This window comes from Saccopteryx bilineata, chromosome 3, assembly GCF_036850765.1.
Source record: "Saccopteryx bilineata isolate mSacBil1 chromosome 3, mSacBil1_pri_phased_curated, whole genome shotgun sequence".
NCBI classification, from domain to species: domain Eukaryota; kingdom Metazoa; phylum Chordata; class Mammalia; order Chiroptera; family Emballonuridae; genus Saccopteryx; species Saccopteryx bilineata.
In genome coordinates, this window is record NC_089492.1 from 278,834,811 (window position 1) to 278,861,227 (window position 26,417).

The 26,417-nt window shown below is 51.1% G+C and overlaps 2 protein-coding genes across 5 annotated transcripts in view; both read left to right on the plus strand.

Moving 5' to 3' along the window:
- Positions 1–1,823, plus strand: part of HP1BP3 (heterochromatin protein 1 binding protein 3) — a 36,852-nt gene extending 35,029 nt beyond the window's left edge. For all 3 annotated transcript variants that reach the window (XM_066270201.1, XM_066270203.1, XM_066270202.1), the window contains one exon: positions 52–1,823. In XM_066270201.1, coding sequence (XP_066126298.1) covers positions 52–346 — 295 coding nt within the window. In that variant the 3' untranslated portion in view covers positions 347–1,823. The remainder of the gene's footprint in view (positions 1–51) is intronic.
- Positions 1,824–12,101: 10,278 nt separating this feature from the next.
- Positions 12,102–25,316, plus strand: SH2D5 (SH2 domain containing 5). 2 transcript variants are annotated; one of them, XM_066270229.1, is made up of 10 exons: positions 12,102–12,202; positions 16,663–16,790; positions 17,159–17,242; positions 17,721–17,795; positions 18,910–19,056; positions 20,393–20,641; positions 20,819–20,993; positions 21,399–21,507; positions 22,045–22,204; positions 22,804–25,316. In XM_066270229.1, the coding sequence occupies exons 2-10, from the start codon at positions 16,704–16,706 to the stop codon at positions 23,005–23,007; spliced, it is 1,290 nt and encodes a 429-aa protein (XP_066126326.1). In that variant the 5' UTR covers positions 12,102–12,202; positions 16,663–16,703; the 3' UTR covers positions 23,008–25,316. The 2 variants fall into 2 exon arrangements, with proteins under 2 accessions (XP_066126326.1, XP_066126325.1); XM_066270228.1 differs by lacking the exons at positions 12,102–12,202; positions 16,663–16,790; positions 17,159–17,242 and having other exon boundaries at positions 17,748–17,817.
- The last annotated feature ends 1,101 nt before the right edge of the window (positions 25,317–26,417 follow it).

A 26,417-nucleotide genomic window follows, 5' to 3' on the forward strand; every position in this document is an offset into this window, starting at 1 on the left:
CAAAGTGAATCTCAGGTGCTAGATGATGGCCTCTGCTCTTTTGGTTCACAGGTTGCAGAAGAAAACCCCAGCTAAGTCATCAGGGAAGGCTGCACCCATGAAGCAGAGAGGGTCCAGGCCTGTACCTAAAGTCCCAGCTGCTCAGCGAGGGAAAGCGAGGCCTCTCCCCAAGAAAGCCTCTCCTAAGGCCAAAACTCCTGCCAAGAAAGCCAGACCGTCACCCTCAGTCATCAAGAAACCGAGTGGTGGCCCTGCAAAGAAGCCTGCAGCCAGTGTGAGGAAGGAGGGGAAGGTGCCTGCCAAGGGCAAATCTTCCATGAAGAAATCTTTCAGAGCAAAAAAGTAAATTTTATAGGGAAGAGAGGGTATCGTGATAAAATTTAAACTCTTATTTTCTAAGGTCAGTGTGCATTTGGTTTAGTTTTGATGCTTTTAAAATTATATTTTTCCCCTCTCCTCTGAACTTGTGAGGAGGGAATATAAATAAACCAATTTAGGTATTTGTTAGCTTTCGGCACTGTCTGTGGTCCCGCCCCTTCCCTCAGTCATTTTAATTCCTCCAACAGTTCTGGGCTTTCTGAGCTGTATAATCTATGCTTGTCCTTCTTCCTCCCTCCACCCAACCATCTTTTTTTTCTTTTTCTTTTTTTAAATGATCAGCCTTGACTTCTTTTAAGTCCCTTCCAGTTTTACCTAAATAGTGGCAAAGATTTTTATATTTGTAGAAAGCATTGAGAATAGAATCCTGGTCAGGTGCTGGAAGTAAAGAGGAGGCAGCATAGCACTGATGGAATTGTAACGCCTTCTGCCTGGAGACTCCAGCGACAGCCGTAATAATTCATCTTATTTATGAAACCACTCCACTAATCCTTGTTCTCTAACTGTAACGTCTTAGCTTAGGGAATAAGCCAAAAGCATTATGCTCTCCTTCGGCTGTGAGGATGCACGACTCCTTTGGGCCACTTTCACATTGATCGCCTCCACGTGTCTCACTGGCCCAGGGCACTGCATCCCTTAACAGCAAGCACAAGTTCTCTCCACCACTTGGGTTTTGACTGAAGTGGAATATAAGAACATACTGAATTTGTGATTTCTGATGTCACCTGTGTTAGCAAAAATCAAAACATTTAAAATCTTGGTCAGATGTTTAAATGTATTTTATAATATTTGGAGCATGAATTCTCATTTCTGGTTTGCCTTTTAATAAGGAAATGTTGGAGAGTTACATCGTTGCTAATGTAGAAATGTTAAGTGGAAAACATAACAATTTGCAAAAATAAACTAGATTCCAGATTTTTATTGGTGGGTTCTATTCCCCTCCTTTCCACAAGCCTTTCAAGACCAAGCAAGTGACTTCCTTTTTGAGATATTAAAAAAAAAAAAAGAAATGAAGCCCCAACTACCTAACCTCTGATTTGTATCTGTTTTGGTATCGTGACGTTGTGTTAAATAGTACTGCTTTCTACTTGAGGAACATTGATTTCTGGTTATCATTTATCCTCCCTGTGGCACTTGACATTTTAATTGTCTTAAACTTTTTGGTGTACATCTTCTGGCCCTCTTGAGTACCGCCAGAAGCAAAAAATGTTTGTTTCATTCATTCCACTTGCATTGTCTCCTGGGATTTCATCTGCAGCCTAAAGTGTGGCTGGGAAATGGACTGAGAAGACTGGCTTGAATTAAATTCATAATTATGTGTAATCCCATCATGAATTTATTGGAATTTGTGTTGCATGTAAGGCAATCTTTCCTGTTGTAAATCTTCCTTTTTTTATGTACATATATTTTGAAAAATATGAATAAACATGAAATTTTAAAAGCTGCTGAACTGTAGCTTATATTTTAAGGCTTATAGCATATTCTCAGAAGGAGCTGTGTTACCCTCACTTTGAATCTTTTCTACTCTAGTAGCCGCCATCCATTTCCTTTTTAAATACAAGCACTAGTTTAAGTGCTTTTTAATTCTTAAATGGATGGTAAATGATTTTTTAGGATTATTGAACTTGATTATTTAATGAATAGGCAGCTTAAAAAATTATTTTTTTAACAAGCCAACTTGACTTGAAGGAAGCACAGGTAAAGCCAGCCCAAAAATCTTTTTTTTTTTTTTTTAATTTATTGATTGATTTTGGGGGAAGGGAGAGACAGAAACATTGATCTGTTCCTGTATATGTCCTGACTGGGGATCGAACCAGCAACCTTTGAGTAGCAGAACAATCCTCTAACCAACCGAGCTGTCTGGCCAGGCTGAAACATCATTTTATATTTTGTTAAGGTTCTTGTTTTCAAGATCATAGATTCCAGTTTTTCATGCTGAATGTTCAGATATGTCCATGGACTAGAAAAAAAAAATACATCATGAGACCTAATTCCAGAAAGTAATTTTAACTTCTGTTATGCTATTTGAAGGTAATAATTTCAGTAGTATGAGTATTAAGTACCTGTGCTAAGAATTCTCTTCTTGAACCAACAGTAGGATTTTGGTTGGTTTTCTCTGCTTTATGATGTTGCTTTTAAAAAAGATGTCTTGAACAGTCATTGTATATTAGGTGCTCCAGCATAGGGTGAGAAGTTTAGATTATCTAAGGTCCCTTCCAAATCCAACATTCCCTCCTGGCTTTCAGCATCATGTAAAGGGAGGGGACAAAATGGCCTTGCACTCTTCCAGTAAAAAAGCCGATTGTCGAAGATGTTCGCCTAACTTACACCAAGATAAGAAATGTTTGGTTTTTTCCCTTCCAGGCATTCTAAAGGAGCAGAACACATCATTTTTACTTTCCTGTTACAGAAAGGAAGACGGCAAACCCAAGATATCCCAGCAATTCCTAGCATGGATCAGTGGCTTCAGTACTTTCCCGTAGTGGCCTAGTAAGCTCAGTTACAGTGTTTCATAATCTCTTAAACCACCTACAAACTACCTTTCACAAATGCATCTCCAAAAGTGCTGGAAGAGATTGTTGGCTTCTTAACATACAAAATAAGAGAGAAGGGATACATTGCAGAAAAACAGAGAACTTCTGATGGTAATGTGGCAAAAGCATTCCACACAGACCCCGATTCTAACCAACCACATGCACTTAACTGAAGGAAGGCTGGTCCAGTGTAAGTCTTAGAAAGCCAGATGTGTGTTTCAGTTCCATCTCTTGGGTATAATTAACAGGAAGAGTAATGAAAACGAGCTAAGTAATATGTTAAGACATTTGAAAACTTTTCCATCGTTTCTCTTTCACAAGATTTTGTCAGCCCTCGTCTAGGTTTGCCATCCTCTTATGTAGAGAACTGATGAAATTATTGCCTGGCGGCAGGTCCTCTTGCCATCCTAATATATCAGAAGCGGTGAAGCCAGACGTATTCATGAACTGCTGTATTTAGCCAGCTAAGAGAACTTTTTAAAACTGAGGAATATAGTTAAAGTTGCTCAATTGTAGAAGCTGAAAAATCATATTATTTCTCTTTAAACAAAAGTGCATTTTGTCCACAAGAGAAGAGAAAAACTATTCTTAATTAGAAAAATGCCATTAAACTCATCCCTGAGGATCTGCTATTTCCCAGTGTGTGGAGTTGCTTTTGCCTTTTCATGGTAGGATAGATGGTAACTCAGTTCTGCAGAGCTGACACTAAAAGAACCAGAATTGGAGCTCTTAGCTAAGGAACTACTTGACAAAAAAGTAGCCATAAGAGATTGATAAACCATATCCCTTGTAGCACTGAGTTTTCTTTTTTAAAGAAATTTAGCTCGAAAAAAAAAAAGAAAGAAATTAAGCTCATCTGATGGGTGGTGGCACATTAGAGTGTCAACCTGGGGTGCCGAGGTACCAGGTTTGGAAACCCCAAGGTCGCTGGCTTGAATGCAGGCTTACCAGCTTGAGTGTGGGGTCACCAGCTTGAGCGCTGGGTCTCCAGCTTGTGCATGAGATCATTGATGTGATCCCATGGTCACTGGCTTGAGCCCAAGGTCGTTGGTTTGAGCAAGGGGTCACTGGCTCAGCAGGAGCCCCTCAGTCAAGGCACGTATGAGAAGCAATCAGTGAACATCTAAAGTGCTGCAATTACAAGTCTCTTTTTTCCTGTCTCTTTCTTGCTAAATAAATAAATTATGCTCTACCATCTTTATTACAATATATTCTCATTTTATGTATTGATTTTAGAAAGAGGAGGAGAAGCAGGAAGCATCAAGTCATAGTTGCTTCTCATATGAGCCTTGACTGAGCAAGCCTGAGGGTTTCAAACCAGTGACCTCAACGTTTCAGGCTGACACTCTATACACTGAGCCACTGCAGGCCTGGTGACTTTTTTTGTGTGTAGCAGAGACAGTGTCAGAGAGAAGGACAGATAGGGACAGACAGGAAGGGAGATGAGAAACATCAATTCTTTGTTGTGGCTCCTTAGTTGTTCATTGATTGCTTTCTCATATGTGCTTTGACTGGGGGGCTACAGCAGACCAAGTGACCCCTTGCTCGAGCCAGCAACCTTGGGTCCAAGCTGGTGAGCCTTGCTCAAACCAGAGGAGCCCGTGCTCAAGCTGGTGACCTCAGGGTCTCGAACCTGGGTCTTCCACATCCCAGTCCGACACTCTATCCACTGCGCCACCACCTGGTCTGGCAGGCCTGGAGACCTTTGATTATTTAAATAGGTCAGTTTTAGGCCCTGGCCGGTTGGCTCAGTGGTAGAGCGTCGGTCGGCCTGGCGTGCAGGAGTCCCGGGTTCGATTCCTGGCCAGGGCACACAAGGAGAAGCGCCCATCTGCTTCTCCACCCCTCCCCCTCCTTCCTCTTTGTCTCTCTCTTCCCCTCCTGCAGCCTAGGCTCGCATGCGGTAGTTTGTCTGACTGCCTCCCCGTTTCCAACTTCAGAAAAATACAAAAAATAAATAAAAATAAATAGGTCAGTTAACTGATCCTAATTTTCCTAATTTGTTTTGTCAGTGGCTGGTATGTCAAAGGAGGCTTCAAAAGGTACCTTCCCAAGCCATTTTCAAAAATTGCAATTCTCTTGATACTGTATATAAATACATCCTGCCTGGCCTGGCAAAAGTTTTTGCTACTTAAATTATAAGAGTGATAATAATAGCTAACACTGAGTTTCTTCTGCATGTCAGGCTCTGTGTATGTGTTATCTTGTTTAATCCAAGTAACCCTATGAGACAGTCATTGCTTATTATTCCCATTTTATAGAAGGGGAAACAGGCATAGAGTGAGGTTCAAAAATTGGCCCCAGATTGTTGTAAGTGGCAGAGGCCGAATTAAGCCCAGGGACTGTTGACTCAAAGCGATCTCCTGCTGCTCTGCTCCATTGTCTCCCCTTGGCAGTTTTTCAAGCTTCTGAATTCTTTCCTACAGCCCAGTGACTCCATGTTCTCTTCATGAGGGATTGGGGGGGGGGGGGCGGGATTTAGGATTGCAGAGGATTGGAAATGAGATGAAATGATTGTTTGCTAAAAGGTGTCAGTATGGCTTTTTTTTAAAGAAGTTTGGTAAGAACTATTAGAATTAGATCTTAGATTACTAGACTGCCCTAAGTTTTTTGGGGGGACACTGCTCATGTAGTTGGTCACTCTCAGATCCTAGCCATGGAACACTGTGGCTTCCTCACAATTTCCTTATCACAGGCAAATTCTTTCAATTCACAGGATGTTGATTCTTAAGAAAGCCTTCCCTCCAGGGCCACAGCTTCCATCAGAACATTATGTTGCCAAGTGAGCAGCTGTCTTACTCTATAAACTGAACTCGAACTTTATGAGGCCTATGCAGAGAAATTCCACAATGGGATTGTCTGACAAATGAATTTTTTGGACATGATATCTGTTTAGTAATCACGAGTTGGAATATTAGAAGTCCTTGGTCGTATATGTACTCATGATTCTGAAAGAAACCTTATTTATCCAGTCTCGTCTGTCTGCTCAACACCAAAGGATACTTTTCTCCTAAAACCCAGAGAATTACACAACATCCTTGCTCATCCATTTTACTGCTTAAGAACTTTGGCTCTGAGGAAATTCTCATCTCAAACCTAACCTCGTTATGTTACTTTTCTGTGTCATTTAAATTTGCTGGTATAGTGTGTAGAATAAGAAGTTTTCATCAATTCCAAATTATTGAGATTGAATACATCACTCAGCCCACTATCCTAACATCTGTAGCTACACAGTGATCCTTGGAAGCTGTGTCACTTATCAGCTGTGGACTTTGGCCAAACATCTTAATCTGAGCCTTGATTTACTCATCTGTAAAACAAGGGTTCAAACTCACAATCATTGTTTTCAGAATAACCACCCAAAGGCAATGTTGAGATCACCAAGTATCAAAAAAAATTTTTTTTTGCATGACCTGGGGTGGCGCAGTGAGTGGATAAAGCGTCAACCTTGAATGCTGAGGTTGCTGGTTCAAAACCCTGGGCTTGCCTGGTCAAGGCACATATGGGAGTTGATGCTCCTCCCTCCCCCTTCTCTCTCTCTCTCTCTCTCTCTCTCATTCTCTCTCCTCTCTAAAAATTAATAGAAGTAAAAAAAATTTTTTTTTATTTTTTTTAATTGTGTTCACTACACTCAGATTACTAAGGCATTTTAAGGTTTTAGGAAGAAAACCTTAAAATGATTTTTTAAAATAAATGAGCCAGAACATCCAATCTCACAAGAGTTCAGTTTTGTTGTTTAAACTACCATCTAGTGTAGTTTCCTATTGCTCGGCTCTTTAATCCCACTATCAGATCCTTGCAAATATATTCATAAAGTTATATGGCATTATCCCCAATTTTCAAAAGCAAATTTAGCTGATTTCCCCAAATTAAACATGTAATAGTGATGGAGTTAGACCTGCACCTGGACAACACCTGTCCTCCACACCTTCCTTAGAGGTTTCATGCACTGACAGCTCAGGGGCCAGGTGTCCAGCCATAAGTTACAGGAGGGTCAAACGGTAAAAATCAGTGGGCCGTGGTTAGCAGATTGTTGGGTTTTGATTCACAGGTTTTAAAATCAGGTTTTCAAACCGTTAGGAGCTTAGTTAAAAGATGAGCAAAAAAAAAAAATGTATACAGCAGGAGGAAACAAGCCAAGCGGTTGAGAGACGGGAGTGCCTTCTAAGCTGGGCCACCAGAGGCCTGTGCAGACCTCAGCTGCCACCCGGCCAGCCCAGGGCCCTCACTGGCTGTGGATGAAGAGGGAGGCTCCAGAGAAAAATTTGGCTACTCTAATGTGCAATCTTTTTTTTTTTAATTTCCATGAAATATTGTTACCAGTTTGGTTCACAACACAGGCATTATTTTAGGTAGTATTTGATAATTACCTGCCTTTCTTTGCTTTCTGAACTGGATCCCTAACTTGTATTTTGCCTTCAGCAACAAAGTCTAACAAGCGTTTCTGAGGAGGGGGGTCTTCTTTGGACTGGCACTTACCAGCTGGGAAAGGACTAGGGGACCATTTCTTGTTCCCCAAGTGGGCTATAGTTAGTGACAAGATAGCATAGTGCAAATTTCTAGGGTATCCTATATTCCAAAGTATTTGGGGGACGGAATGCCATCACATTGATGGTAATATTGAACCAAATGGAAGGGAGTGCAAAGTCCACAATAGTTAATGAGATAAAACAAGATTTCCTAGAGATAAAGCAGCAGCAGCAGCACTTTAGGCTCTACCAGGTGACCCCAAGAGAGTACACATTCACTCTCAGAAAACATGAGAATCATGCCCTACCCTGACCCTCTGAGAGTCAAGGCGCCTGCAATCTGCCCACTTTGGAACTAACAGCGCAACCTCAGGCAAGTCACTTATTACCTGCTTCTCAGCGGAGCAGGGGAGAGACATCTAGATTCCATATCTCAGATCCTCCAACCTCCACACCAACCAGAACGCACCAGGAAGCATAACCAGGCCGTACGGTGCTGTGGTCTGCTTTTTTTTTTTTTTTTTTTTTTTTTTTTTCTGAAGCTGGAAACAGGGAGAGACAGTCAGACAGACTCCCGCATGCGCCCGACCGGGATCCACCGGGCACGCCCACCAGGGGCGATGCTCTGCCCACCAGGGGGCGATGCTCTGCCCCTCCGGGGGGTCGTTCTGCCACGACCAGAGCCACTCTAGCGCCTGGGGCAGAGGCCAAGGAGCCATCCCCAGCGCCCGGGCCATCTTTGCTCCAATGGAGCCTTGGCTGCGGGAGGGGAAGAGAGAGACAGAGAGGAAGGGGGGGGGGTAGAGAAGCAAATTGGCGCTTCTCCTGTGTGCCCTGGCCGGGAATCGAACCCGGGTACCCCGCACGCCAGGCCGACACTCTACCGCTGAGCCAACCGGCCAGGGCCTGCTTTTTGAATGGATGAAAAGGAATCTCACTGTAATAACAATCAGTCTGCTTGGGCCGCCACAACAAAGTACCACAGACCAGGTGGCTTAAACAACAGCAGTTTTTTGTGTGTTTTTTTAATTGGTGTTACTAAGGTAACAACACTGGTTAACATAATTGTACAAGGTTCAGGTACCCAATTCTACAACTTCTCTACAGCATGTTGTATGTTCACCCCCACCCCAAGTCAACTCTTCATCCATCCCCCTTACACCTTCCTCCTCTCCCCTACCTCCACACCCCTCACTCCCTGGCTATCACCACAGCAGTTGTAGGGTCTTAGACATCTGAGATCAAGGTGCCAGCAGGGTCAGATCCTCCAGAAGGCTGTGAAGGAAGGATCTGTCCTAGGCCTCTTGCCTTGGCTTGCAGATGGCCACCTTCTCCCTGTGTCTTCGTCCAAATTTCCTCTCCTATAAGGAACCAGTCATCTTGGATTAAGACCCACTCCAGTGACCTCACTTTAATTTGCCTCTTAACAGACCCTGTCTCCAAATACAGTCATATTCTGAGGGGTTCAGTGGTTACGACTTCAACACATTGATGGGAAGGACACAATTCAACCCGTAATACGTCTTAGAACTTTTTTAGAATTTCCATTCTAGGTCACTTGTTTTGGGAGTGCAATATTGGGGGTAAATGGCAGGAATTTCCATTAACACAGACCTGAGGGAACAGAACAGTGGTGCTCGAGGTTGAAAGTAACTGTCAACATGGGGAGAGGTGTTAGTGAGGAAACAGATGGCGGCATGTGCTGGGGAGCCAGATGCAAATGAGATGCTGGGCCAAGGCCTGTTCCCAGCTCGCTGTCTTGGCTCCGCTTTCCAGTAAGAGATGGGCTTTGAAATGATGTGATGTTACATCCCACTCACATTTGTCAGCTGGCAACCCCAGTACCAGATTCTGGGATTTCAGAGAAAAGGGCAAAGTGTGACAGAAAGCTCACACCTGTGTGATTTAGTCATGGTCATTGACTCATCCGGAAATACCATGACACGGCCGTGTGCCCTAACATGTTCAGGGATTATAACCCCACCCCCCAGCTTGCCTTTTTTTGTCATTCCCTCTCCTGTTTAATATAGATGACTTCTTACAGCTTCCTGCAAAAGTGAGTCATTAATCTAACGGTTGACTTTCTGTACCTGGTGGCTCCCGAAAGAGCTGTGTTGTAGGATTAGATAAATGGGGCAGATAATAATGCAGTGACAGCTGTTTTAGGCTGCTGTCCTGCGTGGAACTAGGTTGGCTTGCCCCTAAGATGGCTGGCACCCACTGAAATTTGTTTCTTTTGGTGCAAACCTCTGAACTTGTACATTTAATGTATCATTAGGAAGTCTACATGCATGGTAGAAGCTCGGAGTTTCTGTGCTTTTAGTGGAATTAGATCATTTGAATTGGGTAACTTGGGGGACTAGTTCACGTGGGCAGATACATTACTTTGATACAAAAATAAAAATGAAGGAATGAACTTCAAATGTATAAACGCATTTGGTTTTGAAATACTGTTTTCCTGTGTGGAGATAAAGGCTAATAAAGGGATCTTTGTGGGTTGGAAAGTCAGGAGTCAATGTCACAGGTTTCTTTCATAAACTGATCATTCCAGAGCTGGTTTTTGTGGTGTTTTATGTGTTCTCTTGTAAATCTCTGTATTCCCGAGACCGAACACGGTACCTGCCACTAAAATCTTGACCCTTTCTCTATCCCTTTTCCTGAGAAAGATGTAGAAGGCAGAATTATTCCTTTGGTTTTAACTGTTTCACTCTGAATTTAATTCCTCGGTCTTTTTTCATTTTGATATGAAACAAATTCCTTTCACTGTTTTTTGTTTGTTTGTTTGTTTTTTGGGTGTGTGTGTGTGTACTGATTTTGGCAAGAGAGGAAGGGAGAGAGAGACAGGAACACTGATCTGTTTCTGTATGTGCCCTGACCAGGGATTGAACTGACAACCTCTGTGCTTTACGATGATACTCTCACTAGTGGAGCTGTCTGGCCAGGGCTCTTGTCACTATTTTAAAAATTGCATGTATCTGATGAAATTGTATGCATTAGAAACTTGTTAGAGCAAGGAGTTAATAGAGTTAATAGAGTTGTGGCTTGTGCTGTTTTTTTCTGAATCATCTCAAAATGGGACTGTGGATCTAGTAATTGGCAGTTCCTCTAATATGTACATGCTTTTTTAGGAAGCTAGTTAGAATTAGTCCTTTATCCTTTGTGTACCCTGAGCTTTCTATACATTGGGATTTTTGGACAGCAGGACCAACTTGTAAACTATCTCAGTACCTCTTATTCCTGGACTCAAGGATGGCACCTGGCCTCCGCACTGAAGGGTTTCCCGGAGTACCTGGCATGTGGAACTCAGTAAACACTTGCCATTCAATCACATACAAAAGACACTCAAGAATAAACACAAAGTTTGATACCAGTTAATATTTACTGAGTGCTTCACTTACTATGGGTCAGGAACTGTGCCAAGCACTTGGCCCACATTAACTCATTGGAATCTTCATGTCCCTGTGACTCAGGTGTTAGTAACACTTACAGATGAGGCACTTGGGGATCAAAGGTGTTTGCCTAAGGTCTTACATTTGGTGAGGCAGAGTGCCCAGACTTGAGACCAAGCCTGGAACCATTACACCTCACTGCTGCCTCTGGAAGGCATCCAGATGCTCTGGAGAGACAAAGGGGATGCTGGGTACGCAGGTGTGGCTCAAACACGCCTCCCTCAGGAACTCCCCTGAGGTCCTCAGACCCAGGCCAAGTTTCTCTTTGCTGTGCCCCCTTCTGCCAGGGTGCTCACCTCCTGGGAGCTGTCTTTGCACCCCCACTGGACTTCAGCACCTGTGTCCTGGCTTTTCTGAGATGTGGTGCATGGGCAATTGCTGGTGTTTCCTCTCTGCAGATTTCAGGTTAAATACACACCAAAGGTTGGGCTAAATTGGGTTTGCTATTTGTTTTTGGCACTTAAAAGGGCCTGGCCTGATGGGAACACAAGTGCTCTACAGCTCAAAGCTGTCACTGACACTTCTGGGTGGGTTTGCTCAGCCGTCTTTCTGATCTAAGTGGATTTCCCTGTAACCCAGACAGGGTCACCGCCCCTGTACAATGGTCAGTGTTCATGAGGAGACTTACTGGTTCAGGCTCTCAGTTTCTCAGGCTCAGATAATCCTCATTTGGGAAGGGCTCCGAGGAAGAGGGAGAGGATGAGCGACATGAGAGAAGGAAGGGTGAAACTGGCCGGGTTCCCAAGATGGGATCCTGACCTCATTCATTTGCTCAAGACGTGCCTACTACGACGCTGGCTCTGTCCTGCGCCCTGGGGATGGAGTCACCTCCTGACCAGTGCCGCTTTCACTCGAGTAAGGGGAGTGGGGTGACCAGCAAGGGTCGTGAGGGCTCTTCAGTGGGTGGAGTCAGTCACTGGTGGTCAGGGAAGGCTTCTCAGAGGGGGACTGCTGGAGCTGCTTAAATGACGAGAAGCAGCTAGCCATGGAGCAGGAAGGGAAGCGCTCCTCAGGAGGAGGGAACCGTCAGCTAGGCGCTGGGCACTCAGGGACAGCAGCCCAGGTGGAGGAGCCCTCTCCGCGGGCTGGGACGCCAAGCCCCCAATCTCCCCAACCCTTTAAGGCGGAGTGCCGAGGCACAAGCTGACAGGGGCGGTGCCAGGGCCCCTCACAGCCGCCGATTGGATCGCTTGGCCGAGCGGAGCCGCTCCTCGGGCGTCGATTGGTGAGCGAGAGCTGGGCTCCGCCGCCAGGTGATCCCGAGTGCTGGTTCCCGCGGCCACGTGGGGGGCGGCGGAGGCCGGCGGGCGGCTAAGCGTGCGACCGAGACGCGCGGAGGTGCAGCGACGGAACTCGAGACGCGGTGGCCGCGGTGAGTGAGCGCCTGAGAGCCAGGGAGTCGGGTAGGGGCGGGGGTCGGCGGATCAACGAGAGCGGCGCTCGGTCCTCTAGCGCAGAGATGCGGGGGGAAGGTCTCGGATGGCTAGGAGCACCTCTGCCCCCTCCCTCCATCACCATCATCATCCATCACCTCCGTCGTCCCTCTTCCAGCGCCCTGCTTTGCTTGGTCCTCGGTGGGTCCGGGGAATTTCTCTGCCCCGGGCCGCGGGCTGCCAGCTCAAAGCTCTGGCAGCGCTCCTCAGCAATCACAACAAGCGTAGGAATAATAACCGACGCCATGGAGCGCTCGGCACCGCTTGTGCGCTGCCTGGAACGTGCCTTCGGGCCCCACTTAAGCCTGAAAACAGGACGGTCCTCCCGGTGTCGTCTGTTCGGAGGGAGCCCTTGACCACCCTGTATTAGGTAGCACCAACCCCCAGACCCCCACCCCGACACACACACACACACATATCCTCCACCTCCTTCTCCTCCTGTATTTCTCTCAAAATCATGTAGCAACCCCCCCCCCCCCCATGTTGTTGGTTTCTGGCACCGTCTTCCCACCTGGCGTTGGAGCGCTGTGAGCGCTGGGACCTGGTTTTGTTCACGTGGCATGTCGCCCCGCTAGGAAATCATCTCAGAAGAAACAAATGCACCCCAGGAGGAAGCAGCTCTTGTTATCCTCGATTTACAGCTGAGGGAATGGAGGCAGTGAGGTTAAGTGACTTGCCCAATGTCACACCAGCCGACCTGTGGGACCCATAACCCAGGTTCTTGGCCCCTGGCCGTGGGCTCTGTGGTTTTCGTTTTTCTCCTGGTGGCCCAGGGCAGGTGGGGGTGGCACAGGAGGATGTGTTTGGGTGGGGGTCTCATCTGCACAGCTGAGCCAAAGGCAGTGGAGGGAGTAAGTGACTGAGGTGCTCTGGCTGCCCCAGACCATCTGGTGGGGGAGGCAGAGACAAAGCTGCTGTTTGCTGATCAGATAGCCCCCAGCACCTGAGGTGTTCCACAGCTGGACAGGCTGAGACCCACCAAACTCTGAAAGTGGACACCCTGCTTGGGGAGAGAGTCTGACAGATGGGCACAGCCATGGCCTCGAGAAAGGGCCCCAGAGACCTGGGTTTGCTTCCAGGCTTGCACCCCCCCTTATGCTTGGGCAGCTAACTTCACTTCCCTGAGATACCCTCTGCTAAGCCCAGATTCTATAGGCTGCATAGTCTCCCAGAATGCCGGGAAGGCGGGCCCCTCCTTTGGCTCCGGTCAGCTATGGTTCAGTGCAGCAGAGGGCCTCTCTCCTTGAGCCCTCCAAGCAAGTCAACCCATCCAGTCCCCTGTCTCTAAGAAGGGCTACCTGGAAAACCTCAGAGGAGCAAAAGAAGAGCCCCTCATTCCAATGTGTCCCCTTTAGGGAGGTGCCGGCCCAGCCAGGCTCCTGTGCAAAAACCTCAGAAAAATAGGTCTGGTCCAAAGAGATAAGTGGCTGTTTGTGCCTGGAGCCAGTGTGCAGGTCTGCTGCACAGGTCAGGTTGAGCTTGGTACCCTCCCTGGTCCCCTGGGCACCCCCAGCTCCATGCCCAGAGCTGAAGTGGCCCTTGGGCTTGGGTGTGAGGGCAGGGAAGGGAGAAACCTCCAGTTTCCTGGCGTGGGGAAAGATCAGGTGACAATGGGTGGTGGGGTGAAGCTCCTTAGAGATCAAGTGGTTTCCCCACCCCCACTGCCTGGATATGGGGTTTCCCCAAGAAAGCTATGCTCTGGATCTGGAAGGTGGAGGCTTTCACAGCCCTAGACACAGCTGTCTCGGAGTGTGTGTGAGCAAATGTGAGTGTGTGCCATAACCCATGTGGCTCCTTTCTGCCTTACACTCTTAGTGGCTGAGGGGCTGTGTCAGCACAGACAGAAGGAGAATGTGCTCCCTACCCGTGCCTCCTCCCACCTCTCCTTTATCTCTTTTATCTTTCTTATCCCTCATGTTTCCACTTCTGATCTTTCTCTCTCTCCCTCCCTGTCACCCCATTTGTTTTTTGATCATTGCCCTCTTGATCCTCACCACTCTTCAGTACAGGGCATCCCAGCCTGTGCTGTGATAATGAGATTGAAAGGTAAGCTTACAGAGGCCCTGGCCAGTTGGCTCAGCAGTAGAGCGTCAGCCCAGCGTGTGGAAGTCCTAGGTTTGATTCCAGTCAGGGCAAACAGAAGCATCCATCTGCTTCTCCACCCTTCCCCCTCTCCTTTCTCTCTTTCTCTTCCCCTCTGGTAGCCAAGGCTCCATTGGAGCAAATTTGGCCCCGGGTACTGAGGATGGCTCCATGATCTCTGCCTCAGGAGCTAGAATGGCTCCAGTTGCAACGGAGCAACACCCAAGGTGGGCTGGGCAGAGCATCACCCCCTAGTGAGCAGGCTGGGTGGATCCTGGTCTGGCACATGCGAGAGGCTGTCTCCCTGCCTCCCTGGTTCTCACTTCAGAAAAAATACAAAAAATAAAAGGTAAACTTACTGGAAGCCCCCATCTCTATACCTGGAATGGGGATGGGGACATAGCTTTAGTGCTGGTTATTGTGTAACTTTACTATTTAAACATAAAAGGAACAAGAGGTAGTGGACATGATGTGAAAAATTATCATAATCAAAAAGCATGAGGATGTGAGAACCCAGAAAAGCAGGAAAAGAGAAGGCACAGGAGGGAGGAACCGTGAAGGCTTCAAGGGGATGGCACAGCCTTTATTTTCTGGCTCTTTCCGAGTCGGCTGCTTAGGAAAGTAGTGGGCTGTTGCTGGTGCCTCCACCCTGGCCTGAGCCTGGGGCTGAAGGTTGTGAGCAGGCGAAAGTAGAGGCTGTTCCTAAGCTCGTGGTGCTGAGTGTCAGTGTCAGGTCCAAGACACCCAAAGTCTCCTTCTGCAAGGACTCCTGCTGGCCTGAGTGTACACCCCAGACACACCCATTTCCTGCCCAGTGCCCTGTCTGGTCCCCACTCTTTCCTGGGAGGAGTCCTCAGGCCCTGCCCCCTGCCACGCCCTCCCAGACTGGATGGTCTATCAGGCGTGGCCCAGTGCAAGGAAGGCACTGAAAGTGGGTGGACCTCACTGTCTCCCAAGCTCCCACCTGAACATCATCAGGCTGTGGAACCCCCCATCCAGGAGACTGACTGTATTTGTTGAGCATCAGCTCTGAGCCTGGCTGGCATCATGCTGGGTGCCTGCTGCTCCATTCACTTCTCATTAGTTCCTCACATTATTTTAGTTTTGGGGATGAGGAAACAGGTTCAGAGAGGTAAGGAGGTTTGCCCAGAGTCACACAGCGTTTGGACCCAGATTGCTCTGGTCCCAAGGGCAGCAATTACACGTAGGCTGGTGAGACAGAGCCAACCTGGGGGATGGAGGTGGGCGCCTAAGTTGGTTCCAGGAAAAACTGAGGGGGCTGAGTCCTCGGGGACCCAGGCAGAGGCCATCGCCATTTTTTCGCCATGATGCCTTGATTCGTTGAGCAGCAGCTGTGGTCCTGAGCTCAGATGGGGCATAAGCACTCTCCCTGCCCCTGCGGACAGTCCAGTAAGGGGGGCTTCCTCCTCTCCTCCACTAGTGGATCTGGGAGAGGAACCTCAGGAAAGACCAGAAGCTGGACTGGGCTTGGGGTTGGGCTTCCTCAGCCCCTTGGACAACTGTTCACCTGCCGTACCTCCTGACTCAGCATCAGTGCACCGTGCGGTTGGGGCTTCAGCCAGAGGCTGTAGTCTGCCTAAACTGAATAAGCCGGGCGCCTGTGAAGCATTTTTGGCCATCCAGCTCAGGGGATACCCCCGTAGGCTGCAGGGCTCCTGTCCTGGAACCTGCTATGGCTCCCCACTGCCCATGGGGCAGAGCCTAAATTCCCTAGTGTGACATTTAAGGCTGATCCCAACCTGGCTCTGGCCTGCTGCTCTGGAAGGGTCCGCCTAAGGGCCCCAGCTGCTTTCACTCCTGTGCCTTTGCAGACCACTCCCTGCTGCCACACCCCTCCTCTCAGGTGCTGCTGCCCCTGCCCCCTTGGTACAAGCTGGTTGTTGGGACAGCCCAGCCCAGAGCACAGAGGTGTCAGTGTTTGACCCAGGGCATGCACTGCCACACCCCCTCCTTTAGCTGTTTCCCCAAATTTCACTCCTAGGGGACGCGTTTCTAGCTACCGTCAGCCCTCGTCCTGCATTTCGATCTTCCACTCTGCTTTGTCACCACCCAGCATATTCTGAGTCTTACTTATTTAATTAAAGTCTTTCTCCCTGATGAGAATGTTAGCTCTGTGAGGGCAGGAGGAAGCTTGTCGTTTTGTCCAGGGCTCTTTCTCCCCTGTGTCCCCAGTGCCCAGGACATTGGCACACTGCACATGCTCATGAGGGTTTATCGAATGGAGTTTGCTGGCATCTGGTGCGAGCACTGTGGCTCGACTGCCTGGGAGCCAACCATTCTCCCTTGACCTTTGCAGCCTTCTCTCCGTGGGGCTTGAAGCTGGGCACCCTGGGGGCCATGCAGAAGGCTGGGGCAAGGGGTCGGAGGGCCTCTGACTGCGGCCCTGCCCCTCACCGGCCCAGGTGCATCACCAAGTTTGCCCAGGTGGGTGGGGCCGCCCTCGCCCATGTGCTCTGGTGGATGGTGACTGGGTAGCAGGTCCTGGGCGGGGGGTGGAAGGGCCTGTGGAAGGACCTATTTCCAGGTCTTTGCTCCCTGACCCAGGCTCTGGAATGTGTATGTGGGTGCAGATGAGCAGATAGGGCCTCAGGGCGCCGAGTGCCTTGACCACAGCCTCCCACTGGGAAAGTAACAGAACCTGGACTCCGAGTACAGTGCTTGGTCACTGTCCACAGCTCACCCAGCAGAGTGGAGTGTGTGTTGGGGGGGAGGAATTTGGAGGATGAGGGTCAGGAGTCATGAGCTTGACTTCCCTGCCTCCTTCCCACCCCCACCCCCACCCGACCCACAAGCAGTACGTGGGCTCCTTCTCCGTGGATGACCTGGACACCCAGGAGAGCGTGTGGCTGGTGCAACAACAGCTGTGGGCACTGAAGGTTGGTGAGCTGGGGAGGGCACTTCCCTGGTGGGGACCCAAGTCTTGGGATGGCAGGCCCCGGAGACCATCTGACCCACCCACGCCCCAGTCATAGAGATGGAACAAGTGAGATCCAGGGAGGGGTGGGACCAAAGCCATTCTGAATAGTGAGCTCCGCCAGGACCCAGACTCTTGGAGCCACGTTCCTTATGCCCGGGGACTCTCTTCCCCTTGGGCATTGTGACCTGTGCCCCACAGGTGGAGGCCACAGGTGAGGGATGTGGGGAATGGCTCTGGCTGGGGGTGGTCTGTCAGGAGTCATTCACACGTGTCCCTGGCTCCTGAGGGGTCCATTGTCCAGGCAGGGCTCAGTCCCCTGGCGGGTGAGGGGGACTTGGCTGACCAGCCTGTAGTGACTAGTACTGAGGCTGTGCTGGGCTGTGCAGGGTAGGGCCTGGGAGGTAATGCCTGTCCCTCATCAACTCTCTCCCACCCAGGACTGTCTCCGACGCCAGGCCGTCATCCTGAAGTTCAGCCTTCAGGGCCTCAAGATCTACAGCGGAGAGGGTGAGGTAGGAGCCCGTGTGGGTGCAGGTGAGGACTGGACAGGACAGGTGTCCTACTCCTTCAGGACGTACTTGCCTACACCCAGGCCCTGCACTTCCCCTTGAGCCTCCCAGCTTCCCAGCCTGCTCAGCGCCTTTGGAGTCCTCTCTCCAAGGAGCCTCCCTCAGGGCAAACTCAGTAGGCAACAGTTTCTCATCCATCTCACCCCCTAAACCTGGGCCTCCAGCGGCTCCTCCAGGCAATGCCTCCTGGTCTGAGCGTCAGGACCATCCAGCCCAGTGAGATTTTCGCATGTTTCCAGGCCTCTCCGTAGGCCTGCCCAGCATTGGCCCGTGGGCTGTGCCAGCCTCTCATGGCTGTGGGAGGGGGACCAGACTCGGACTGGGGGCCAGGTGGGAGCCCCTCCATTGTCGCCTCTCTTCTCCTCCTGGTGCGAACCAACATTTGTTGAACACTAACTGCACACCAGACACAGCACGCTACTGGGTGCAGCAGCTCTGGGTGCTGCTGACCTAAGACTGGTACAAATGGTGTCCCCGAGCTGGGTATCAAGGGGACCCTGGGGTCAGGTCCTGTGACACTTGCATGTGGTCTCACTGACACCACCAGCAGCCCCATCACGGGGGTATTATCACAACATGTGGTCACAACAAGGGCTCAAAGGGCTCTACTCACCCGCCTGAGACACACAGAGAGAGACTGAGTGGCCAGGAGTCGAACCCTGGTCCTCTGGCTCCAGAGACCAGGAGTGCAACCCAGGGCCTGCGCCACTGCCTCCCTGCTACCCTGCAGGGCCATGCATGCTGTGCCCCTTGGTTCCGCAACATGGGCGCAGCGATCCCAACAGCACGTCGGCAGCGGGGAGCAAGAGGTCCAAGCCCAGTGGCCCTGGGAAGGATGAGGGTTTCAATTTGAAGCTGGTTGGACAGGACTGGGAGGAGGGAAGAGCTTCGCACCCCCGGCGCGGGACAGGCCCTGGGCTGGACACGCCGGCCGGAGAGCAGGCCCGGAAGGCCCGCCAGCAGCTGTGCAGGGCCCACAGGCTGGTGCACGCTGGGCTGGCATCTGCAAGCTTGGTGGCAGGGCTGATGGAGGCTGTCACGCCTTCTGCCTCCCTAGGTGCTCCTGATGGCGCATGCCCTGAGGCGAATACTCTACTCCACCTGGTGCCCAGCCAACTGCCAGTTTGCCTTTGTGGCCCGAAACCCCCGGAGCCCCGCCAGCAAGCTCTTCTGTCACCTTTTTGTGGGCAGCCAGCCTGGAGAGGTAACTTTGGAGATCTGGGGCCCAGGCAGGGGACCAGCACGAAGCTGGGGTAGAAGGGGGCTATGCATCCATATGGGTTCCAGGGACTGAGAGGCCTTGCAGGGCTTGGCCATGCTGGCCTGAGCCCCTCCAGATGTGTACCTGTCACCACACAGGCCTCTTCTGTGGCTCTGTCCACTGAGGACCCACAGAAGCAAGTTGGTGGCTTCAGTATGCCAAGAGGACTAGGCCATGCACTTGGGGATTAGAGGGTCATCCTGGCAAATTTCAACTTGTCCTTCAAGGTTCAGCCCATGTGTCTGTGAAGCCCACTTTGACATCTGTAGACCTCCCCTCACTCCTGGGGACCTGTGACACGAACCACACTGTCATCATTAGGTCTGTCCCTAATTAGACAATGGTGCTCTTAGAAAGCAGAGACTGGGTCTGGGTTCCAGTGCCTGGCCGCATGGAGCAGGTGGTTGGGCAGGTAGATTCCAGAAGTCAAAGCCAATGTTACTGTCATAAACAGCAGAGCCTTACAGCTGATTATCATTCAGCAAACACAGGCTGGGTTTGGTTCTGTCCCACAGCAAGCACTGGCCACCACCCCTGTATGTCAGGCTTGTGCGGGCTGCTGAGGTGGCAGTGGCTGAGACATGGCCTTCGATCTTTGGGAGCTCACCGCGCCAGTGTGTTGGAATGCTGGGTGTGGTGGGCAGAGCGCTAGGCCTCTGCCGGGGAGTGTTTTGTGCTCCGTGTTTCATTGGCGGAGCACAGGGAGATGGTGATGAGGAAGCTGACGGCAAAGGTGCCATGCTGTGCCCAAGGTCACACAGCAGCTCCTAAGTGACAGAATCAGGATTGGATCCTAGGTTCTGTGATTCCAGGGCCTGGGTTCTTAGCAAATCCTCTAAGACAGGGGTCTCAAACTCGCGGCCCGCCGAACAATTTTGTGCGGCCCACAGACTAATCCACGAAGTTCAAAATATTTTGGATAAAATTAAGTAAGTCCGTGGATTAGTCTGCGGGCCGCACAAAATTGTTCGGCGGGCCGCGAGTTTGAGACCCCTGCTCTAAGAGAACTGACCTGATCACGGGATGGGGATGGTAAACCCAAGGGGAGGACTGAGGTTAGACCAGGTATTTCCAGCTCCAAGCATGATGCCTGGAACAGAGTAGATGCCCAGGTAGAGGAGGCTGCATGGTGGTGAGGGTTCAGGGATAAGTGGGAGTTTTCTCACTTAGGGGGAAGAGCACCCCAAGCCAAGGGGCAGCGTGCTCCTGTGGAGAGCGGGCTGATGCCTGAGTTCCCCAGGAGACACCTCCCTCACTGAGCCCTCCCTCCGCTCCCTAGGTCCAGATCCTGCACCTGCTGCTCTGCCGCTCCTTCCAGCTTGCTTACCTCTTGCAGCATCCCGAGGAGCGGGCACAGCCTGAACCCTGCCTTGGGCCCACAGGGGACACGCCCCTTAAGTCACTGCCCAGCCCTGTGGCCCTCCCTGGCCTAGTACGGGAGCCCTTTGGCCGTGATCAGCTCTCACAGAATGTCCACGCCCTGGTCTCCTTGCGCCGGCTGCCAGCAGAGGGGCCCCTGGGCAGCGGGGTATGCAGCGCCCCAGCCCCAGCCCCAGCCATGGAGTGGGCAGTGGACGGGGGACAGGGTGAAGGTTTGGGGGTTACATGGGATTGGTTGCTGGACTTCAGAGGGAGGGAGCTTTGCCTTACCTGACAGGGCTAGGCCTGATCTACACACCCCTCTGGGCCCCACTTGGTGCCCTAGAAGGAACTGCCAGAGTTGGAAGGCCGTGGGAGTGCCCACCATGCCCGCTTGGGGAATCCCTACTGCTCCCCCACTCTGGTGCGCAAGAAGGCCATCCGCAGCAAGGTGATCCGCTCCGGGGCCTACCGTGGCTGCACCTACGAGGCCCAGCTGCAGCTGTCGGCCAGGGAGGCCTGTGAGTAGCAGGCGCACGCCTGCCCTGTGCATTTGCCGCTGTGTGAGTCAGAGAGGATGGGCCTGAGTGTCTGTTTCTGCAAGGCGGTGACTGCGCCTTTGAGCGGGTGCCTGTGCTGTTGAGAGGATGTGTGTCACGTCCGTGTGAGTGAGGGTGTCTCTGGGCCTGGGTGCCCAGGGCTTATGTAGGTGGGTGATCATGCAGCTATGGATGGGCTCTAACTGGCATGTGGGTGAGGGCATGCTTGTGTCTGCTGTGTCTTTTGGGGGACTGGATGTGTGCCTGTTGGCTGGGAGGAGGGTGCCTGGTGAGGAGATAAGTATGGGGTCTTGGGGCTGGTAAGAGTGGGGTGGGCTGATTAGGACCAGACAGCCTCTCTCCCTTTGACCCCGATGGTCTCTGTAGTTCCTGCTGCGTGGGAGGCATGGCCTCGGCGTCCTGGTGGCCCCTCGTGCCTGGTGGAGAGCGAGGGCAGCTTGACAGAGAACCTCTGGGCCTTTGCTGGTGTCTCCAGGTAGGAGGGGCTTTGCCTGGCTGAGTACCCAGCTGCTTGCAGTGAGTGAAAAATAGGCTGTGTGCATCCCCAGCCTTCGGGCCCTGACATGCAGGTGCGCATGCAGGTACAGAGGCAGAGTGCTCCTGGTCTTTAGAACTCTCCTAATTGGGTCATTTTTTTTTAATTTTTAACTTATTAATTTTAGAGAGAGAAATATCGATTTTGTTGTTCTACTTTTTTATTCATTCCTTGGTTGATTCGTGTATGTGCCCTGGGCCAGGGATCGAATCTGCAACCTTCATGTATTGGGATGATGCTCTAACCAGCTGAGCAATCCAGCCCGGGCCACCTGATTGAGTCTTGAAGTTGTCAGTTAAGGATCCCCCCAGAAAACTTCCAGAAGGAAGTCTAAAAGCTTCCTGTCTTGGAGGCCCTCCCCTGGGACATGCACTGTATTTAAGATGCTGTGGGGCTGTTACGCCATTGCCCTGGGAGCAAGCTGAGGCTGGGTCCAGCCTGGAGTCCTCTCCTTAGCCTCTCCTTCTGCCCTCCCAGGCCCAGCGCCCTCGCCCTGCTGCGGAGAGACGTGCTTGGGGCCTTCCTGCTGTGGCCTGAGCCGGGCGCCAGCGGCCAGTGGTGCCTATCCGTGCGGACACAGTGCGGTGTGGTGCCTCACCTAGTCTTTCGGAACCGCCTGGGCCGCTACAGCGTGGAGGTAGCTTGGGGACAGCGTGGGGGCAGTCAGCCCCGCCTCTTGCCCTCAGGCCCCTCCCCCTGTAACCACTGAGTCCCGGTCACCCTCGGTCTAGTTCCCCCGTTCTCTCTGGCCCCGCCCACACTGGCCTGCTCAACCCCACTTCTACCTGAGGGCTTCGTCCTAGGGTCCATCTACCTAGAGGCTTTGGGAGGGTGCCCCTAGCAGAGCCGGCCTAGCATCTCGCTTCTGTGAGAATCTCGGCTTTCCCACACCCTCCCCATCCCTCAGCAGAGGAGGAAGCTGACTCAGAGGGTAGGGGCTTGCTTAAGCTTATCTCATACCTCCAGGTCTGGAGTCTTTGCTGATCACAGATTTCCGGGGACTGGGATGGGCGGGGGCTTTTTAAATGCACACCCTGACCTCCGGGCTCTGTTCCTCAGTGCTGTCCAGGCTGGAAGGAGAGAAAGAGGAAACTGTCTGGCTCTGCTGTGAGCAGGACACTGACCTCCCGGAGCTTGAGTTTCCTCCTCTCAGTGGGCAGGGTCCCATGTGAGGGGGTGGTGAGAGCCCAGCACTGGCCACGGGGAAGCTGGAGCTGAAGCCCCTTCCTCCCCCAGCACCTGCCGACGGAGTTCCCCAGCCTGGAGGCCCTAGTGGAGCACCACGCGGGAACTGAACGCAACCTCTTCTGCTCCCTCGACATGGGCCGCCTGAACCCTGGCTACGAGGAGCAGGACTGTGGGCCCGAAGGCAGGCCTTCCCGGACACTCCGGCCCCTTGGCCATGCCAAGTCTGAGGCAGAACTGCAGGGCCTAGGCTAGGAGGCCGGGCCCCGCCCCCAGCAGGCTGCGCTCCACCCTGGCCCCTGGGCCTCAGCAGGCCACTCTGCCCTTCTTCCGCCCGCTGGTCACCAGTTCCATCCAGTTATTCTGCCCCTTGGACTAGTCTTCCATCATGTCACTGACTGTGTGGGGGGAACCCTGAGGCTGAGCATTACTGATAACTTCTCACATGACATGTGACCCCTTGAGATTTCAGGAGGGGCCAGTGGATCTCCAGGCTTCCCTGAACTTGCTGGGTGGCTTTGGATGCCGTCTCCTCTGGGCGTCACTGGAGCTTTCCCAGGTGGGCAGGAAGGTTTATCCCCAGTGGAGGGGAAGCCCTCTCCTAAGGAGAACGAGCTCTGGGACCCTGCCTGGGAGTCTCCCACGAGTTCCCGAGGCAGCCAGACACTGAGGGGGAAGGATCTGGGAAGACAGGAGGAGTAAGCTCTCTCTTTGGGCAAAGGCGTGGGACGAGCCACCCTCTCCAGAAGAGACAGGTGACTCAGTGGAGCTGTGGGTTACATGAGGCTGCCTGTTTCTCATCATCTCATGTCAAGGTTAAGGGAGTCTTCCCTTGAGTTCTGAGGATGGTGCAGAAAGGGCAGCATGGGCCAATTGCCGTGCCACCCAAAGCCCATGTGTAGGGTGGACATCTCTGAGCAGAAAGGGACATGAACCATCAGACAGAGCAAAGAATCTCAGCGTATTGCTTGGGAAGGCTGCTTTGACTTTACTTAAAATCACAGGGCAGCCTGACCAGGCGGTGGCGCAGTGGATAGAGCGTTGGACTGGGATGCGGAAGGACCCAGGTTTGAGACCCCGAGGTTACCAGCTTGAGCGCGGGCTCATCTGGCCTGAGCAAAAAGCTCACCAGCTTGGACCCAAGGTCGCTGGCTCAAGCAAGGGGTTACTTGGTCTGCTGAAGGCCCATGGTCAAGGCACATGAGAAAGCAATCAATGAACAACTAAGGTGTCGCAACAAAAAACTGATGATTGATGCTTCTCATCTCTCTCCGTTCCTGTCTATCCCTCTCTCTGATTCTCTCTCTGTCCCTATAAAAAAACAAACCCAAATAACAAAAAACCACAGGACAGTGATTCTTGCCTCATCCACTCCTCCAAGGTATACACACACACACACACACACACACACACACACACACACACTGCATTTCCTTTTGTTTGACTGGGAGGGCCTAGCAGTGAGTTTTGATGGTGACCAGGACCCTACCCAACTCAGTTTACAGGCTGCAGTCTCAGCTTGGTGACCTCCTGGGAAGCCACCTGATGCTAGTTTTGCCCTTAATGTGGCACTGACCAGGGCTGTCAGGAGTTGCCTCACCTCCTTAAGGCCAGTTTCTTTGGGGATAGGCTCAGAGCAGCACCATCCACAGTTAGAACTAACGTGGGACCTGCCAGAGGGCGCTTGGCCTCAGTGGGCAAAGAGTCCATGGAAATGATTGTAGCCTAGGGTGTGGGTCCTGAGCTGACTGGCAGATCCAGGTATCCCCCTTTATAAGTAAACTTGGCAGACACGACTCTACCAAGTTAGGGAGCAAGTTCACTTTGAATGAACTTCTGTTTCTGAGGCAGAGGCCTAGTCATAAGTCTGGGGGCTGCCCTCCCTCTGGGAGTGGCATGTGACTGTTCAGTGCTTTGAAAGTAAGACTTCTGACTCCTGAAACGAAGGTGGCAGCCCCCACAGAAGAGAAAGGGAGGGAGGATTCTCAAAAGCTAGTGTTCCCAGTTTACAATCCCTCACCCGGAAATGGTCTTGTCTAGGGACCTTATTCTTATCCAAAGGGATAGGAGGAAACTGTCCTTTGGGGGCTCCTTCCACTGGATCCAGAGCTCTGATTCTGTACTGAATGTGAATGGGACCCTAGAACTCTCTTTATGGCCATTTCTGTCTGAATCCATCTCCCTGGGCAAAGCCCTGGTCCCTAGTGGGACTAGCCCTGCATTTCCCTGGGAAGGAGAGGGGTTTGGTAAACAGTGCCCAGGATTATAGCACTGGGGTCGTACATTAAGATGACCTGGTAACTGGCCCAGGCTTGGGCCAAAGCTTGCCTCAGTGATGGGTGAGTTTTGTTGTGTAAATTATCCATGTGGACAGGTGTCAGGGATGTTCCCAAAGCACTTTAACATTCCTTAACACAGCATTTATTGTTCCCGTGGTACAAATGTGGCAAGGTTATTTGACCCATAAGTGCAGACACTTCAATGTCTTCATTATAGATCAGTTTTCTCTGTTCCAACCAGCACCACCTGGGTAGCCCAGTTCTCCTTACTGTATGTACTTGAAATAAAATGCATTTCTTCTGATTGTCTGGTGAAGACTTTTCCTTTAAAAGATGAGGTCTTTGTCCTGCTTTTCTGTTTTGTTTGCTAACATACCTTCAGATGATGCTGAATGGCAAACCAGACAGGTCCTGTCATCAAGAGGTACAGGATGTCCTGAAGGGGTCAGATTGGTATATTCAAATCAATCTCCTGCTTAAAATCTTCAGTGGTTATTTCCTCTGTGAAAAAGCCTTAAGTCCTCTACTCTGGCAACTTGGGCTTTCCTTGGCTTCTGCAACATGCCACAAGACCTTTGCACAGCCTGGAGAGGTCTCCTTATCCTTCTTGCCTTTTGCCTGGTTAACTCCTCAACCTTAGCATCTCAGCTCCTGTCACTCTGGGGAAACTTGCCACCTCTTACCCCAGGGCATTGGGGGAGGGCAATAAGGTTCCCTTGTTGGTGATCCATAAAACTGTTCCTTTAGCTTGTAATTACTAGTACACTTATGGGACTTTTGTATATAGGTTTGTTTTTTATGTCAGTCTCCCTCGCTAGATTAGACTATGGCTCCGGCAGGGAGGGCAGGGATTGCGCTGTCACCCAGCGCCTATCACAATGCCTGGCAGGTAGCTGACAGTGTTTTTGTGCAAAGTGGAGCCTCGAAGAGGCTGATCTGGCTGGGGGCACTTGTACTGAGCCGGCAGAGACAGGCTAGTCAATCTCTGCAACTAGAAAGACTTTGCTTCTCAAGGTTTTTTGTTTTGTTTCTTAATCTCGAGTCTTAGAAAAGGAAGCTCTGCTCTGTCCTAGGGACTGTGACATACTCCCCTGAATCAATACAGGGATGTGAATGAAAGCAAGGTCCTGGTTACCTTTCTCAGTAGGTCTCTAACCCTCGTGTCAGGTCTTGTATCTCTCTCTGAAGCGGAGTCAGGCTGGCCTCCCCGTCTTAGCTCCACAACCTTGGGCAAATAGCTTAACCTCTCTGATCTGGGCTGTGACTATCAGAGAAGACAATGGGTGTGAAGCTCCTGGCACGGAGCAGGCAGATGCTCCAGCAAAGTCAATGGGGCTTCAGCCAGAGGGGTCCTTAGCTGCCACACTCCCTGCGGAGGGGCGCGGA

Coding starts and splice junctions, on each gene's coding strand:
- SH2D5 (XM_066270229.1), top strand. CDS start 16,704: ATGCAGAAGGCTGGGGCAAGGGGTCGGAGGGCCTCTGACTGCGGCCCT. Junction 17,243..17,720: donor AACAGCTGTGGGCACTGAAG/GTTGGTGAGCTG, acceptor TCTCCCACCCAG/GACTGTCTCCGACGCCAGGC. Junction 17,796..18,909: donor TCTACAGCGGAGAGGGTGAG/GTAGGAGCCCGT, acceptor CTGCCTCCCTAG/GTGCTCCTGATGGCGCATGC.